Consider the following 19,730-nt stretch of genomic DNA (forward strand, 5'->3'; position numbering starts at 1 on the left):
CAAAGCCGACAAATCCCCGGAAAGTATCAGGAAGTGTCAATGAATGAAATCTGCTGTATTTCAAGGTTTTAAAAATAAACTTTAAAAGTAAAACCTGAATTAAATAACCTGTTATTTTCTAGTTACTTTTCCTTCCTATAGTCCAGAATGAAGCTTGTAGAACCGGAGTCAGAAGATAATGTGGAATCTTCCAATTGGAAAGAAAATCCACAGACTTCTAGATTCGATGGTCTGACCTGGAGTTCGCCTTTAAGGGGCTACTTGTGTCTCCCTTGGTATGAGGGTCAGTGGTTGGTCCGCCGTCCTGGTATCGGCCGGAGATGACGACTCTTACATATCTGTGATATTATTATGGCCCGTTACCTGATCAGGGAGATGTTCTTCCTGGGCACCTCCTTCAGGTCTCCGATGGAGGTCACCTTGCCGGCGAAGCAGTAGTTGGGGTTGTAATCAGTCATGATGGTGGAGGTCCGGACTTTGCTCAGCTTGTAGTCAGGGCTTTGTAACTCCATCTGTATGGCCTGGAGCTCCTGGTGCTTCCTGCGATACACTGGGTACAGGAAACGATACAATGTATCAGATGTATCTCTACTGTCCTACCTAAGTGTACCCAAGCCTATCATGTCTGATACTGTCTGCTGAGCCGTGCATCTAATCCAATCATGTGTGATACAGTCTACTGTATCTAGTCTTGTCATGTATGATACACTCTGCTGAGCCGTGTATCTAATCCGATCATGTGTGATCCAGTCTACTGTATCTAATCTTATCATGTCTAATACACTCTGCTGAGCAGTGTATCTAATCCGATCATGTGTGATCCAGTCTACTGTATCTAATCTTATCATGTATGATACACTCTGCTGAGCCGTGTATCTAATCCGATCATGTGTGATCCAGTCTACTGTATCTAATCTTATCATGTATGATACACTCTGCTGAGCCGTGCATCTAATCCGATCATGTGTGATACCGTCTACTGTATCTAGTCTTATCATGTCTGATACACTCTGCTGAGCCGTGTATCTAATCCGATCATGTGTGATCCAGTCTACTGTATCTAATCTTATCATGTATGATACACTCTGCTGAGCCGTGTATCTAATCCGATCATGTGTGATACAGTCTACTGTATCTAGTCTTATCATGTATGATACACTCTGCTGAGCAGTGTATCTAATCCGATCATGTGTGATCCAGTCTACTGTATCTAATCTTATCATGTATGATACACTCTGCTGAGCCGTGTATCTAATCCGATCATGTGTGATCCAGTCTACTGTATCTAATCTTATCATGTATGATACACTCTGCTGAGCCGTGTATCTAATCCGATCATGTGTGATCCAGTCTACTGTATCTAATCTTATCATGTATGATACACTCTGCTGAGCCGTGTATCTAATCCGATCATGTGTGATACAGTCTACTGTATCTAGTCTTATCATGTATGATACACTCTGCTGAGCCGTGTATCTAATCCGATCATGTGTGATCCAGTCTACTGTATCTAATCTTATCATGTATGATACACTCTGCTGAGCCGTGCATCTAATCCGATCATGTGTGATACAGTCTACTGTATCTAGTCTTGTCATGTATGATACACTCTGCTGAGCCGTGTATCTAATCCGATCATGTGTGATCCAGTCTACTGTATCTAATCTTATCATGTATGATACTCTGCTGAGCCATGTATCTAATCCGATCATGTGTGATCCAGTCTACTGTATCTAGTCTTGCCATGTATAATACACTGCTCAGCAGAGTGTATCTAAGCCATGTGTATAGCTAGAGCCCAGTAAGACCATTAGGGGCCGATCCTCCTGGCTCTCATGCTCACCAAACGAATGAATCAATCAGTCCGGACCTCATTATATTCGCTGGTGTCATTATTAAAGACCAGAGAGGAGTCCGCTAATTAGAATCATCCGGCTGAATAATTCACACCGATTTGTGAGCTGTCAGGGGCAGTCACCGGAGCGCTGCCGCGGCTGACAGCGGGGGTGGGGAGGACAAATCACACGATTTTATCTTTTTCTGTGATTGTCAGAGTTCTACTTTTATTGCATTTAGATAAATGTAGTTTTCGTCCAGCGGAGACTCCATGATTCCTGTATAACCAGCAGGAGAACGGCAGTGCCAACCGGAGGAGTATACGGTATATACAGTAATAGATGGATTCCCATGGATTACTATGGCAGCTGCCACTATCTTCGAGACTCCAGGAGCCACCACCGATGTCTCCTCCTGACGCTGCTTTCATCCTAGAGACTCCATAGTCCTTTCTGATCCCCAGCTGGATCTATGGAGCCACCAGCCCTGGAGCTTGTGGACTGGTCAATGATGGGTCTTATGTTCCTGTGATTTTCTGCTATCTCACCGATCATGATTCCAGAGAAGGCCAGAATGAGGGCGGCCACGAGCCCGGAGGTCACAATGGACAGCACCAGAGACAGCGGCAGGTGAGTCTCCTGCGCCGACTGCATCTGATCGTCTGCAAAAGAAAAATATTGTTTCCAAAAGTTTATTTTCCCTCATGCAAAATGCGAATAACAGAAAGAGCAAATAAATCAGCATCTGAATTAATGACCCCAGTGTTCACATCATGGGCCAGAGCGGAGGGAGGGAAGAAGACCCCCATTTGTACTAGTGGGCACTGTGAGGATGAGGGCCTGGAGCACATGTCAGGAGAGGACCTCCTCTTGTACTAGTGGGCACTGTGAGGACGAGGGCCTGGAGCTCATGTCAGGAGAGGACCTCCGCTTGTACTAGTGGGCACTGTGAGGATGAGGACCTGGAGCTCATGTCAGGAGAGGACCCCCGCTTGTACTAGTGGGCACTGTGAGGATGAGGGCCTGGAGCTCATGTCAGGAGAGGACCCCCGCTTGTACTAGTGGGCACCGTGAGGATGAGGGCCTGGAGCTCATGTCAGGAGAGGACCCCCGCTTGTACTAGTGGGCACCGTGAGGATGAGGGCCTGGAGCTCATGTCAGGAGAGGACCCCCGCTTGTACTAGTGGGCACTGTGAGGATGAGGGCCTGGAGCACATGTCAGGAGAGGACCCCTGCTTGTACTAGTGGGCACTGTGAGGACGAGGGCCTGGAGCACATGTCAGGAGAGGACCCCCGCTTGTACTAGTGGGCACTGTGAGGACGAGGGCCTGGAGCTCATGTCAGGAGAGGACCCCCGCTTGTACTAGTGGGCACTGTGAGGATGAGGGCCTGGAGCTCATGTCAGGAGAGGACCCCTGCTTGTACTAGTGGGCACTGTGAGGACGAGGGCCTGGAGCACATGTCAGGAGAGGACCCCCGCTTGTACTAGTGGGCACTGTGAGGACGAGGGCCTGGAGCACATGTCAGGAGAGGACCCCCGCTTGTACTAGTGGGCACTGTGAGGATGAGGGCCTGGAGCACATGTCAGGAGAGGACCCCCGCTTGTACTAGTGGGCACTGTGAGGATGAGGGCCTGGAGCTCATGTCAGGAGAGGACCCCCGCTTGTACTAGTGGGCACTGTGAGGATGAGGGCCTGGAGCTCATGTCAGGAGAGGAACTCCGCTTGTACTAGTGGGCACTGTGAGGATGAGGGCCTGGAGCTCATGTCAGGAGAGGACCCCCGCTTGTACTAGTGGGCACTGTGAGGATGAGGGCCTGGAGCACATGTCAGGAGAGGACCCCCGCTTGTACTAGTGGGCACTGTGAGGATGAGGGCCTGGAGCACATGTCAGGAGAGGACCCCTGCTTGTACTAGTGGGCACTGTGAGGACGAGGGCCTGGAGCACATGTCAGGAGAGGACCCCCGCTTGTACTAGTGGGCACTGTGAGGATGAGGGCCTGGAGCTCATGTCAGGAGAGGACCCCCGCTTGTACTAGTGGGCACTGTGAGGACGAGGGCCTGGAGCACATGTCAGGAGAGGACCCCCGCTTGTACTAGTGGGCACTGTGAGGATGAGGGCCTGGAGCTCATGTCAGGAGAGGACCCCCGCTGGTAATAGTGGGCACTGTGAGGATGAGGGCCTGGAGCACATGTCAGGAGAGGACCCCTGCTTGTACTAGTGGGCACTGTGAGGACGAGGGCCTGGAGCTCATGTCAGGAGAGGACCCCCGCTTGTACTAGTGGGCACTGTGAGGATGAGGGCCTGGAGCTCATGTCAGGAGAGGACCCCCGCTTGTACTAGTGGGCACTGTGAGGATGAGGGCCTGGAGCACATGTCAGGAGAGGACCCCCGCTTGTACTAGTGGGCACTGTGAGGACGAGGGCCTGGAGCACATGTCAGGAGAGGACCCCCGCTTGTACTAGTGGGCACTGTGAGGACGAGGGCCTGGAGCACATGTCAGGAGAGGACCCCCGCTTGTACTAGTGGGCACTGTGAGGACGAGGACCTGGAGCACATGTCAGGAGAGGACCCCCGCTTGTACTAGTGGGCACTGTGAGGATGAGGGCCTGGAGCTCATGTCAGGAGAGGACCTCCGCTTGTACTAGTGGGCACTGTGAGGATGAGGACCTGGAGCACATGTCAGGAGAGGACCCCCGCTTGTACTAGTGGGCACTGTGAGGATGAGGGCCTGGAGCACATGTCAGGAGAGGACCCCCGCTTGTACTAGTGGGCACTGTGAGGACGAGGGCCTGGAGCACATGTCAGGAGAGGACCCCCGCTTGTACTAGTGGGCACTGTGAGGATGAGGGCCTGGAGCTCATGTCAGGAGAGGACCCCCGCTTGTACTAGTGGGCACTGTGAGGATGAGGGCCTGGAGCACATGTCAGGAGAGGACCTCCTCTTGTACTAGTGGGCACTGTGAGGATGAGGGCCTGGAGCTCATGTCAGGAGAGGACCCCCGCTTGTACTAGTGGGCACTGTGAGGATGAGGGCCTGGAGCTCATGTCAGGAGAGGACCCCTGCATGTACTAGTGGGCACTGTGAGGATGAGGGCCTGGAGCACATGTCAGGAGAGGACCCCCGCTTGTACTAGTGGGCACTGTGAGGACGAGGGCCTGGAGCACATGTCAGGAGAGGACCCCCGCTTGTACTAGTGGGCACTGTGAGGATGAGGACCTGGAGCACATGTCAGGAGAGGACCCCCGCTTGTACTAGTGGGCACTGTGAGGATGAGGGCCTGGAGCACATGTCAGGAGAGGACCCCCGCTTGTACTAGTGGGCACTGTGAGGATGAGGGCCTGGAGCACATGTCAGGAGAGGACCCCCGCTTGTACTAGTGGGCACTGTGAGGACGAGGGCCTGGAGCACATGTCAGGAGAGGACCCCCGCTTGTACTAGTGGGCACTGTGAGGACGAGGGCCTGGAGCACATGTCAGGAGAGGACCTCCGCTTGTACTAGTGGGCACTGTGAGGATGAGGGCCTGGAGCTCATGTCAGGAGAGGACCCCCGCTTGTACTAGTGGGCACTGTGAGGATGAGGGCCTGGAGCACATGTCAGGAGAGGACCTCCTCTTGTACTAGTGGGCACTGTGAGGATGAGGGCCTGGAGCTCATGTCAGGAGAGGACCCCCGCTTGTACTAGTGGGCACTGTGAGGATGAGGGCCTGGAGCTCATGTCAGGAGAGGACCCCCGCTTGTACTAGTGGGCACTGTGAGGATGAGGGCCTGGAGCTCATGTCAGGAGAGGACCCCCGCTTGTACTAGTGGGCACTGTGAGAATGAGGGCCTGGAGCACATGTCAGGAGAGGACCCCTGCTTGTACTAGTGGGCACTGTGAGGACGAGGGCCTGGAGCACATGTCAGGAGAGGACCTCCGCTTGTACTAGTGGGCACTGTGAGGACGAGGGCCTGGAGCACATGTCAGGAGAGGACCCCCGCTGGTACTAGTGGGCACTGTGAGGACGAGGGCCTGGAGCTCATGTCAGGAGAGGACCCCCGCTTGTACTAGTGGGCACTGTGAGGATGAGGGCCTGGAGCACATGTCAGGAGAGGACCTCCGCTTGTACTAGTGGGCACTGTGAGGACGAGGGCCTGGAGCACATGTCAGGAGAGGACCTCCGCTTGTACTAGTGGGCACTGTGAGGATGAGGGCCTGGAGCTCATGTCAGGAGAGGACCCCCGCTTGTACTAGTGGGCACTGTGAGGATGAGGGCCTGGAGCACATGTCAGGAGAGGACCTCCTCTTGTACTAGTGGGCACTGTGAGAATGAGGGCCTGGAGCTCATGTCAGGAGAGGACCCCTGCTTGTACTAGTGGGCACTGTGAGGACGAGGGCCTGGAGCACATGTCAGGAGAGGACCTCCGCTTGTACTAGTGGGCACTGTGAGGACGAGGGCCTGGAGCACATGTCAGGAGAGGACCCCCGCTGGTACTAGTGGGCACTGTGAGGACGAGGGCCTGGAGCTCATGTCAGGAGAGGACCTCCTCTTGTACTAGTGGGCACTGTGAGGATGAGGGCCTGGAGCACATGTCAGGAGAGGACCCCCGCTTGTACTAGTGGGCACTGTGAGGACGAGGGCCTGGAGATCATGTCAGGAGAGGACCCCCGCTTGTACTAGTGGGCACTGTGAGGACGAGGGCCTGGAGCTCATGTCAGGAGAGGACCCCCGCTTGTACTAGTGGGCACTGTGAGGATGAGGGCCTGGAGCTCATGTCAGGAGAGGACCCCCGCTTGTACTAGTGGGCACTGTGAGGATGAGGGCCTGGAGCACATGTCAGGAGAGGACCCCCGCTTGTACTAGTGGGCACTGTGAGGATGAGGGCCTGGAGCACATGTCAGGAGAGGACCCCCGCTTGTACTAGTGGGCACTGTGAGGATGAGGGCCTGGAGCACATGTCAGGAGAGGACCCCCGCTTGTACTAGTGGGCACTGTGAGGATGAGGGCCTGGAGCACATGTCAGGAGAGGACCTCCGCTTGTACTAGTGGGCACTGTGAGGATGAGGCCCTGGAGCACATGTCAGGAGAGGACCCCTGCTTGTACTAGTGGGCACTGTGAGGACGAGGGCCTGGAGCTCATGTCAGGAGAGGACCCCCGCTTGTACTAGTGGGCACTGTGAGGACGAGGGCCTGGAGCTCATGTCAGGAGAGGACCCCCGCTGGTAATAGTGGGCACTGTGAGGATGAGGGCCTGGAGCACATGTCAGGAGAGGACCCCCGCTTGTACTAGTGGGCACTGTGAGGATGAGGGCCTGGAGCTCATGTCAGGAGAGGACCCCCGCTTGTACTAGTGGGCACTGTGAGGATGAGGGCCTGGAGCTCATGTCAGGAGAGGAAACCCGCTTGTACTAGTGGGCACTGTGAGGATGAGGGCCTGGAGCTCATGTCAGGAGAGGACCCCCGCTGGTACTAGTGGGCACTGTGAGGATGAGGGCCTGGAGCTCATGTCAGGAGAGGAAACCCGCTTGTACTAGTGGGCACTGTGAGGATGAGGGCCTGGAGCTCATGTCAGGAGAGGACCTCCTCTTGTACTAGTGGGCACTGTGAGGATGAGGGCCTGGAGCTCATGTCAGGAGAGGACCTCCGCTGGTACTAGTGGGCACTGTGAGGATGAGGGCCTGGAGCTCATGTCAGGAGAGGAAACCCGCTTGTACTAGTGGGCACTGTGAGGATGAGGACCTGGAGCTCATGTCAGGAGAGGACCTCCTCTTGTAGTAGTGGGCACTGTGAGGACGAGGGCCTGGAGCACATGTCAGGAGAGGACCTCCGCTGGTACTAGTGGGCACTGTGAGGATGAGGGCCTGGAGCTCATGTCAGGAGAGGACCTCCGCTGGTACTAGTGGGCACTGTGAGGATGAGGGCCTGGAGCTCATGTCAGGAGAGGAAACCCGCTTGTACTAGTGGGCACTGTGAGGATGAGGGCCTGGAGCTCATGTCAGGAGAGGACCTCCGCTGGTACTAGTGGGCACTGTGAGGATGAGGGCCTGGAGCTCATGTCAGGAGAGGAAACCCGCTTGTACTAGTGGGCACTGTGAGGATGAGGACCTGGAGCTCATGTCAGGAGAGGACCTCCTCTTGTAGTAGTGGGCACTGTGAGGACGAGGGCCTGGAGCACATGTCAGGAGACGACCCCCGCTTGTACTAGTGGGCGCTGTGAGGATGAGGGCCTGGAGCACATGTCAGGAGAGGACCCCTGCTTGTACTAGTGGGCACTGTGAGGATGAGGGCCTGGAGCACATGTCAGGAGAGGACCTCCTCTTGTAGTAGTGGGCACTGTGAGGACGAGGGCCTGGAGCACATGTCAGGAGACGACCCCCGCTTGTACTAGTGGGCACTGTGAGGATGAGGGCCTGGAGCTCATGTCAGGAGAGGACCCCCGCTTGTACTAGTGGGCACTGTGAGGACGAGGGCCTGGAGCACATGTCAGGAGAGGACCCCCGCTTGTACTAGTGGGCACTGTGAGGACGAGGGCCTGGAGCACATGTCAGGAGAGGACCCCCGCTTGTACTAGTGGGCACTGTGAGGACGAGGGCCTGGAGCACATGTCAGGAGAGGACCCCCGCTTGTACTAGTGGGCACTGTGAGGACGAGGGCCTGGAGCACATGTCAGGAGAGGACCCCCGCTGGTACTAGTGGGCACTGTGAGGATGAGGGCCTGGAGCTCATGTCAGGAGAGGGCCACTACTTGTACTAGTGGGCACTGTGAGGATGAGGGCCTGGAGCACATGTCAGGAGAGGACCCCCGCTGGTAATAGTGGGCACTGTGAGGACGAGGGCCTGGAGCACATGTCAGGAGAGGACCCCCGCTTGTACTAGTGGGCGCTGTGAGGATGAGGGCCTGGAGCACATGTCAGGAGAGGACCCCCGCTTGTACTAGTGGGCACTGTGAGGACGAGGACCTGGAGCACATGTCAGGAGAGGACCCCCGCTTGTACTAGTGGGCACTGTGAGGACGAGGGCCTGGAGCACATGTCAGGAGAGGACCCCCGCTTGTACTAGTGGGCACTGTGAGGACGAGGGCCTGGAGCACATGTCAGGAGAGGACCCCCGCTTGTACTAGTGGGCACTGTGAGGATGAGGGCCTGGAGCACATGTCAGGAGAGGACCCCCGCTTGTACTAGTGGGCACTGTGAGGATGAGGGCCTGGAGCACATGTCAGGAGAGGACCCCCGCTGGTAATAGTGGGCACTGTGAGGACGAGGGCCTGGAGCACATGTCAGGAGAGGACCTCCTCTTGTAGTAGTGGGCACTGTGAGGATGAGGCCCTGGAGCTCATGTCAGGAGAGGACCCCCGCTTGTACTAGTGGGCACTGTGAGGACGAGGGCCTGGAGCACATGTCAGGAGAGGACCTCCTCTTGTACTAGTGGGCACTGTGAGGACGAGGGCCTGGAGCACATGTCAGGAGAGGACCCCCGCTTGTACTAGTGGGCACTGTGAGGACGAGGGCCTGGAGCACATGTCAGGAGAGGACCCCTGCTTGTACTAGTGGGCGCTGTGAGGATGAGGGCCTGGAGCACATGTCAGGAGAGGACCTCCGCTTGTACTAGTGGGCACTGTGAGGATGAGGACCTGGAGCTCATGTCAGGAGAGGACCCCCGCTTGTACTAGTGGGCACTGTGAGGATGAGGGCCTGGAGCACATGTCAGGAGAGGACCCCCGCTTGTACTAGTGGGCACTGTGAGGATGAGGGCCTGGAGCACATGTCAGGAGAGGACCCCCGCTTGTACTAGTGGGCACTGTGAGGATGAGGGCCTGGAGCACATGTCAGGAGAGGGCCCCCGCTTGTACTAGTGGGCACTGTGAGGATGAGGGCCTGGAGCACATGTCAGGAGAGGACCTCCTCTTGTACTAGTGGGCGCTGTGAGGATGAGGGCCTGGAGCTCATGTCAGGAGAGGACCTCCTCTTGTACTAGTGGGCGCTGTGAGGATGAGGACCTGGAGCTCATGTCAGGAGAGGACCCCCGCTTGTACTAGTGGGCGCTGTGAGGACGAGGGCCTGGAGCTCATGTCAGGAGAGGACCTCCGCTTGTACTAGTGGGCACTGTGAGGATGAGGGCCTGGAGCTCATGTCAGGAGAGGACCTCCTCTTGTACTAGTGGGCACTGTGAGGATGAGGCCCTGGAGCTCATGTCAGGAGAGGACCCCCGCTTGTACTAGTGGGCACTGTGAGGATGAGGGCCTGGTGCACATGTCAGGAGAGGACCTCCGCTTGTACTAGTGGGCACTGTGAGGACGAGGGCCTGGAGCACATGTCAGGAGAGGACCCCCGCTTGTACTAGTGGGCACTGTGAGGATGAGGGCCTGGAGCACATGTCAGGAGAGGACCTCCTCTTGTACTAGTGGGCGCTGTGAGGACGAGGGCCTGGAGCTCATGTCAGGAGAGGACCTCCGCTTGTACTAGTGGGCACTGTGAGGATGAGGGCCTGGAGCTCATGTCAGGAGAGGACCTCCTCTTGTACTAGTGGGCACTGTGAGGATGAGGCCCTGGAGCTCATGTCAGGAGAGGACCCCCGATTGTGCTAGTGGGCACTGTGAGGATGAGGGCCTGGAGCACATGTCAGGAGAGGACCCCCGATTGTGCTAGTGGGCACTGTGAGGACGAGGGCCTGGAGCTCATGTCAGGAGAGGACCTCCGCTTGTACTAGTGGGCACTGTGAGGATGAGGGCCTGGAGCACATGTCAGGAGAGGACCTCCTCTTGTACTAGTGGGCACTGTGAGGACGAGGGCCTGGAGCACATGTCAGGAGAGGACCCCTGCTTGTACTAGTGGGCACTGTGAGGATGAGGGCCTGGAGCACATGTCAGGAGAGGACCTCCTCTTGTACTAGTGGGCACTGTGAGGACGAGGGCCTGGAGCTCATGTCAGGAGAGGACCCCCGCTGGTAATAGTGGGCACTGTGAGGATGAGGGCCTGGAGCTCATGTCAGGAGAGGACCCCCGCTTGTACTAGTGGGCACTGTGAGGATGAGGGCCTGGAGCACATGTCAGGAGAGGACCCCCGCTTGTACTAGTGGGCACTGTGAGGACGAGGGCCTGGAGCACATGTCAGGAGAGGGCCACTACTTGTACTAGTGGGCACTGTGAGGATGAGGACCTGGAGCTCATGTCAGGAGAGGACCTCCGCTTGTACTAGTGGGCACTGTGAGGACGGGGGCCTGGAGCACATGTCAGGAGAGGACCCCCGCTGGTACTAGTGGGCACTGTGAGGATGAGGACCTGGAGCTCATGTCAGGAGAGGGCCACTACTTGTACTAGTGGGCACTGTGAGGATGAGGGCCTGGAGCTCATGTCAGGAGAGGGCCACTACTTGTACTAGTGGGCACTGTGAGGACGAGGGCCTGGAGCTCATGTCAGGAGAGGACCTCCTCTTGTAGTAGCGGGCACTGTGAGGACGAGGGCCTGGAGCACATGTCAGGAGAGGACCCCCGCTGGTACTAGTGGGCACTGTGAGGATGAGGGCCTGGAGCTCATGTCAGGAGAGGGCCACTACTTGTACTAGTGGGTACTGTGAGGATGAGGGCCTGAAGCTCATGTCAGGAGAGGACCTCCTCTTGTAGTAGTGGGCACTGTGAGGATGAGGACCTGGAGCACATGTCAGGAGAGGACCTCCTCTTGTACTAGTGGGCACTGTGAGGATGAGGGCCTGGAGCTCATGTCAGGAGAGGACCCCCGCTTGTACTAGTGGGCACTGTGAGGACGAGGGCCTGGAGCTCATGTCAGGAGAGGACCTCCTCTTGTACTAGTGGGCACTGTGAGGATGAGGGCCTGGAGCACATGTCAGGAGAGGACCCCCGCTTGTACTAGTGGGCACTGTGAGGATGAGGGCCTGGAGCACATGTCAGGAGAGGACCCCCGCTTGTACTAGTGGGCACTGTGAGGATGAGGACCTGGAGCTCATGTCAGGAGAGGACCCCCGCTTGTACTAGTGGGCACTGTGAGGATGAGGGCCTGGAGCACATGTCAGGAGAGGAAACCCGCTTGTACTAGTGGGCACTGTGAGGATGAGGGCCTGGAGCACATGTCAGGGGAGGACCCCCGCTTGTACTAGTGGGCACTGTGAGGATGAGGGCCTGGAGCACATGTCAGGAGAGGACCCCCGCTTGTACTAGTGGGCACTGTGAGGATGAGAACCTGGAGCACATGTCAGGAGAGGACCCCCGCTTGTACTAGTGGGCGCTGTGAGGATGAGGGCCTGGAGCACATGTCAGGAGAGGACCCCCGCTGGTACTAGTGGGCGCTGTGAGGATGAGGGCCTGGAGCACATGTCAGGAGAGGACCCCCGCTGGTACTAGTGGGCGCTGTGAGGATGAGGGCCTGGAGCACATGTCAGGAGAGGACCCCCGCTTGTACTAGTGGGCACTGTGAGGATGAGGGCCTGGAGCACATGTCAGGAGAGGACCCCCGCTTGTACTAGTGGGCGCTGTGAGGATGAGGGCCTGGAGCACATGTCAGGAGAGGACCCCCGCTGGTACTAGTGGGCGCTGTGAGGATGAGGGCCTGGAGCACATGTCAGGAGAGGACCCCCGCTGGTACTAGTGGGCGCTGTGAGGATGAGGGCCTGGAGCTCATGTCAGGAGAGGACCTCCGCTTGTACTAGTGGGCACTGTGAGGATGAGGGCCTGGAGCTCATGTCAGGAGAGGACCCCCGCTTGTACTAGTGGGCACTGTGAGGATGAGGGCCTGGAGCTCATGTCAGGAGAGGACCCCCGCTTGTACTAGTGGGCACTGTGAGGACGAGGGCCTGGAGCACATGTCAGGAGAGGACCCCCGCTGGTACTAGTGGGCACTGTGAGGATGAGGGCCTGGAGCTCATGTCAGGAGAGGACCCCCGCTTGTACTAGTGGGCACTGTGAGGATGAGGGCCTGGAGCTCATGTCAGGAGAGGACCCCCGCTTGTACTAGTGGGCACTGTGAGGATGAGGGCCTGGAGCTCATGTCAGGAGAGGACCCCCGCTGGTACTAGTGGGCGCTGTGAGGATGAGGGCCTGGAGCACATGTCAGGAGAGGACCCCCGCTGGTACTAGTGGGCACTGTGAGGATGAGGGCCTGGAGCTCATGTCAGGAGAGGACCCCCGCTGGTACTAGTGGCCGCTCTCATCTTCCTCGCAGTCAATGATACACTATGGAAACCTTGGAAATAATCAGACATTGTGATGACACAACCAGGATGCTGTTACCGATGCAGGAGACCCCGTCCTCGGCCAGCACCCGGCCCAGCTCGCAGTGACACGTCAGCTCCTGGGATTCGGGATCCATGTAGCATTCGTCCATCTCGCAGTGGCTGCAGTTCAGATTCAGCTTTATCTCCACTTCTCCGTGGCTTTCAGTCACTAGAATATGAAGCAGGACGCGTAACAGAGCTGTGACAATGCCTGCAGCACCTCTGCTGCTGTGTCCCCCTGACAACACTTCCTGTGTCATGATCTGGCGGTGTAGCTTTGATACAGGGATATGGTGTGGATCCCAATCGCAATCCCCATCAATGTCCACACACACTGGACTCATTTCTCCCATTAAAAAAGAATATAAATACAATTAATGGACATCCCATAACAGTTACCTTTAAGAGGAGGGGTGTACAAAACTCCGAGGGGACTGATGTAGGAGACCCCGTCCCACCCATCTGCATCGGGGCTGTTGTCTTCTGCTGCGTTACCTCCTGCAGGGAGAAAGGCGACAATTTCATGTGATTTACGCGTGTTGGTCCCACTTGTAGATTCTGGAATATTCCATCTGGATTCTGTAAATGCACAATTTCTACGTGTCTGATCTGTGGGGGTCCTGGTCTTAGGTGACGTACCAGCGGGGTGGGGGCTGGACTCTTACTCGCTGCTCCCTCTCCCCTTTTATAGCATCACACAGACACAGCAATGTGAGAATTTTCCTCTCCAACTCTGCAGACCACACCTGAGCCAAGCCAGCTGCCTTATACAGAGAGACCTTTCCCACCCAAGCTCTTCTGGTCGCTCCTAAATCCCGGACCCAAAATCCAGTCCATTAAAATTCCTCTCATTACGCGAACACTATTTAACAGGATTCACATCACAGAGGTCAGGTACCTCAGTGACACATACCTGCCAACAAAAGCTTTACCTTCTGCTTTTCTACAGTATCCAGTCTAGGTTCACCAGCAGAACAAACCTCTGGTCCTGGACTCCAAAAGGACTGTAATTGAGATGGGTCAGTCCAATGGTGTCCTTAGACCTTGCCACAATTAGGAATATTTACAAAAGTGGGGAACCCCTCTGGAACGGTCACTCCGATCCCTGCACCTCCCCTAATGCCGCACAGCAGGATCGCTTTCCTACACATTGAGCCATCAGAACTTTGGATGGGACTAGAGTAGGAGACATGATGGTGATAACTTGCTAATGGCCGGGGGCTTGACTGCTCGGACCCCTGTGATCCTGATATTATTCTGGAACACCAAGGCACACATAGCCCGGCCGGCACGCGTTTTCCTGATTCATGGCTGTGAATTATATGTGAGTCTCCTGTTTTCCATGACCTCAGCACAGTGTCGGCGCTGCGATACCTGAAAGCTAAAAATGCTCCGGAAATTCCCGAGTGTGGAAATAAATCACTAAATAATGCAGATAGAGACAGGATAATGTTCTCTGATACATTACCACAAATAGAGCGTCTGCGAGATTTTACACTGGTAATAAAGAAAAGTCATTTATCTCATCGGCCCCGAAACAAGTCACCTTCATATCCTACAACTTCTACCATAAATCACACCAAACTGCGCAACTTATACCAGCGGTACATCAATGTATAACTGGGCACCAGATGATACCCAGGTTATACCAGCTACACATAAAATTACATACTGGAGATACCCAGATTATACCGGCTGTCCATATACAGTATAATTATATACAGGAGATGCCCAGGTTATACCAGCTGTACACATATAATTATACACAGGAGATACCCAGGTTATACCAGCTGTACATATATAATTATATACAGGAGATACCTAGGTTATACCAGCTGTACATATATAATTATATACAGGAGATACCTAGGTTATACCAGCTACATATAAAATTACATACTGGAGATACCCAGAGTATACCAGCTACATATAAAATTACATACTGGAGATACCCAGGTTATACCAGCTGTACATATATAATTATATACAGGAGATACCCAGGTTATACCAGCGGTACATCAATGTATAACTGGGCACCAGATGATACCCAGGTTATACCAGCTACATATAAAATTATGTACAGGAGATACCCAGAGTATACCAGCTACATATAAAATTACATACTGGAGATACCCAGAGTATACCAGCTACATATAAAATTACATACTGGAGATACCCAGGTTATACCAGCTGTACATATATAATTATATACAGGAGATACCCAGGTTATACCAGCGGTACATCAATGTATAACTGGGCACCAGATGATACCCAGGTTATACCAGCTACATATAAAATTATGTACAGGAGATACCCAGAGTATACCAGCTACATATAAAATTACATACTGGAGATACCCAGAGTATACCAGCTACATATAAAATTACATACTGGAGATACCCAGGTTATACCAGCTGTACATATATAATTATATACAGGAGATGCGCAGGTTATACCAGCTGTACATATATAATTATACACAGGAGATGCCCAGGTTATACCAGCTGTACATATATAATTATACACAGGAGATACCCAGGTTATACCAGCTGTACATATATAATTATACACAGGAGATACCCAGGTTATACCAGCGGTACATCAATGTATAACTGGGCACCAGATGATACACAGGTTATACCAGCTACACATAAAATTATGTACAGGAGATACCCAGGTTATACCGGCTGTACATATATAATTATATACAGCAGATACCCAGGTTATACCAGCTGTACATATATATAATTATACACAGGAGATACCCAGGTTATACCAGCGGTACATCAATGTATAACTGGGTACCAGATGATACCCAGGTTATACCAGCTACACATAAAATTATGTACAGGAGATACCCAGGTTATACCGGCTGTACATATATAATTATATACAGGAGATACCCAGGTTATACCAGCTGTACATATATAATTATATACAGGAGATACCCAGGTTATACCGGCTGTACATATATAATTATATACAGGAGATGCCCAGGTTATACCAGCTGTACATATATAATTATATACAGGAGATACCCAGGTTATACCGGCTGTACATATATAATTATATACAGGAGATACCCAGGTTATACCAGTGGTACATCAATGTATAACTGTGCACCAGATGATATCCAGGTTATACCAGCTACACATAAAATTATGTACAGGAGATACCCAGAGTATACCAGCTACATATAAAATTACATACTGGAGATGCCCAGGTTATACCAGCTGTACATATATAATTATATACATGCCCAGGTTATAGCAGCTGTACATATATAATTATATACAGGAGATGCCCAGGTTATACCAGCTGTACATATATAATTATATACAGGAGATGCCCAGGTTATACCAGCTGTACATATATAATTCTATACAGGAGATGCCCAGGTTATACCGGCTGTACATATATAATTATATACAGGAGATGCCCAAGTTACACTAGCTGTACATATATAATTATATACAGGAGATGTCCAGGTTATAGCAGCTGTACATATATAATTATATACAGGAGATGCCCAGGTTACACCGGCTGTACATATATAATTATATACATGCCCAGGTTATACCAGCTGTACATATATAATTATATGCATGCCCAGGTTATACCAGCTGTACATATATAATTATATACAGGAGATGCCCAGGTTATACCAGCTGTACATATACAATTATATACAGGAGATGCCCAGGTTACACCGGCTGTACATATATAATTATATACAGGAGATGCCCAGGTTATACCAGCTGTACATATATAATTACTAGATTGTGGCCCGATTCTAACGCATCGGGTATTCTAGAATATGCATGTCCCCGTAGTCTATGGACAATGATGATTCCAGAATTCGCGGCAGACTGTGCCCGTCGCTGATTGGTCGAGGCAACCTTTATGACATCGTCGCCATGGCAACCATTATGACATCATCGTCGCTGTGCCCGTTGCTGATTGGTCGAGGCCTGGCGGCCTTGACCAATCAGACGCGGGATATCTACGTCCTTTATGACATCATCGTCGCTGTGCCCGTTCCTGATCAGAGACGCCTGGCGGCCTCGACCAATCAGAGAGCCGGGATTTCCAGGACAGACAGACAGACAGACAGACAGACAGACGGAAAAACCCTTAGGCAATTATATATATAGATATACAGGAGATGCCCAGGTTACACTAGCTGTACATATATAATTATATACATGCCCAGGTTATACCAGCTGTACATATATAATTATATACATGCCCAGGTTATACCAGCTGTACATATATAATTATATGCATGCCCAGGTTATACCAGCTGTACATATATAATTATATACAGGAGATGCCCAGGTTATACCAGCTGTACATATACAATTATATACAGGAGATGCCCAGGTTACACCGGCTGTACATATATAATTATATACATGCCCAGGTTATACCAGCTGTACATATATAATTATATACATGCCCAGGTTATACCAGCTGTACATATATAATTATATACAGGAGATGCCCAGGTTATACCAGCTGTACATATATAATTATATACATGCCCAGGTTATACCAGCTGTACATATATAATTATATGCATGCCCAGGTTATACCAGCTGTACATATATAATTATATACAAGAGATGCCCAGGTTATACCAGCTGTACATATATAATTATATACAGGAGATGCCCAGGTTATACCAGCTGTACATATATAATTATATACAGGAGATGCCCAGGTTATACCAGCTGTACATATATAATTATACACATGCCCAGGTTATACCAGCTGTACATATATAATTATATACATGCCCAGGTTATACCAGCTGTACATATATAATTATATACAGGAGATGCCCAGGTTATACCAGCTGTACATATATAATTATATATAGGAGATGCCCAGGTTATACCAGCTGTACATATATAATTATATACAGGAGATGCCCAGGTTATACCGGCTGTACATATATAATTATATACAGGAAATGCCCAGGTTATACCGGCTGTACATATATAATTATATACAGGAAATGCCCTGGTTATACCGGCTGTACATATATAATTATGTACAGGAGATGCCCAAGTTACACTAGCTGTACATATATAATTATATACAGGAGATGTCCAGGTTATAGCAGCTGTACATATATAATTATATACAGGAGATGCCCAGGTTACACCGGCTGTACATATATAATTATATACATGCCCAGGTTATACCAGCTGTACATATATAATTATATACAGGAGATGCCCAGGTTACACCGGCTGTACATATATAATTATATACAGGAGATGCCCAGGTTATACCAGCTGTACATATATAATTATATACAGGAGATGCCCAGGTTACACTAGCTGTACATATATAATTATATACATGCCCAGGTTATACCAGCTGTACATATATAATTATATACATGCCCAGGTTATACCAGCTGTACATATATAATTATATACAGGAGATGCCCAGGTTACACCGGCTGTACATATATAATTATATACAGGAGATGCCCAGGTTATACCAGCTGTACATATATAATTATGTACAGGAGATGCCCAGGTTACACTAGCTGTACATATATAATTATATACATGCCCAGGTTATACCAGCTGTACATATATAATTATATACATGCCCAGGTTATACCAGCTGTACATATATAATTATATACATTCCCAGGTTATACCAGCTGTACATATATAATTATATACAGGAGATGCCCAGGTTATACCAGCTGTACATATATAATTATATACATGCCCAGGTTATACCAGCTGTACATATATAATTATATACATGCCCAGGTTATACCAGCTGTACATATATAATTATATACAGGAGATGCCCAGGTTATACCAGCTGTACATATATAATTATATACAGGAGATGCCCAGGTTATACCAGCTGTACATATATAATTATATACAGGAGATGCCCAGGTTATACCAGCTGTACATATATAATTATACACATGCCCAGGTTATACCAGCTGTACATATATAATTATATACATGCCCAGGTTATACCAGCTGTACATATATAATTATATACAGGAGATGTCCAGGTTATACCAGCTGTACATATATAATTATATATAGGAGATGCCCAGGTTATACCAGCTGTACATATATAATTATATACAGGAGATGCCCAGGTTATACCGGCTGTACATATATAATTATATACAGGAAATGCCCAGGTTATACCGGCTGTACATATATAATTATATACAGGAAATGCCCTGGTTATACCGGCTGTACATATATAATTATATACAGGAGATGCCCAGGTTATACCAGCTGTACATATATAATTATATACAGGAGATGCCCAGGTTATACCAGCTGTACATATATAATTATATACAGGAAATGCCCAGGTTATATCAGCTGTACATATATAATTATATACAGGAAATGCCCTGGTTATACCGACTGTACATATATAATTATATACAGGAGATGCCCAGGTTATACCAGCTGTACATATATAATTATATACAGGAGATGCCCAGGGTATACCAGCTGTACATATATAATTATATACAGGAGATGCCCAGGTTATACCAGCTGTACATATATAATTATATACAGGAGATGCCCAGGGTATACCAGCTGTACATATATAATTATATACAGGAGATGCCCAGGTTATACCAGCTGTACATATATAATTATATACAGGAGATGCCCAGGTTA

The 19,730-nt window shown here is 51.2% G+C and overlaps 1 protein-coding gene across 1 annotated transcript in view; it reads right to left on the bottom strand.

Moving 5' to 3' along the window:
* The window catches only part of ALK (ALK receptor tyrosine kinase), a 750,864-nt gene that overhangs the window by 41,421 nt on the left and 689,713 nt on the right, over positions 1-19,730 (bottom strand). The window contains exons 17-20 of the mRNA XM_069768364.1: positions 13,438-13,536; positions 13,055-13,207; positions 2,384-2,497; positions 364-550 (exon numbers count right to left, since the gene is read on the bottom strand). Coding sequence (XP_069624465.1) covers positions 364-550; positions 2,384-2,497; positions 13,055-13,207; positions 13,438-13,536 — 553 coding nt within the window. The remainder of the gene's footprint in view (positions 1-363; positions 551-2,383; positions 2,498-13,054; positions 13,208-13,437; positions 13,537-19,730) is intronic.

This window comes from Ranitomeya imitator, chromosome 5 (genome assembly GCF_032444005.1).
Source record: "Ranitomeya imitator isolate aRanImi1 chromosome 5, aRanImi1.pri, whole genome shotgun sequence".
Classification (NCBI taxonomy): Eukaryota; Metazoa; Chordata; class Amphibia; order Anura; family Dendrobatidae; genus Ranitomeya; species Ranitomeya imitator.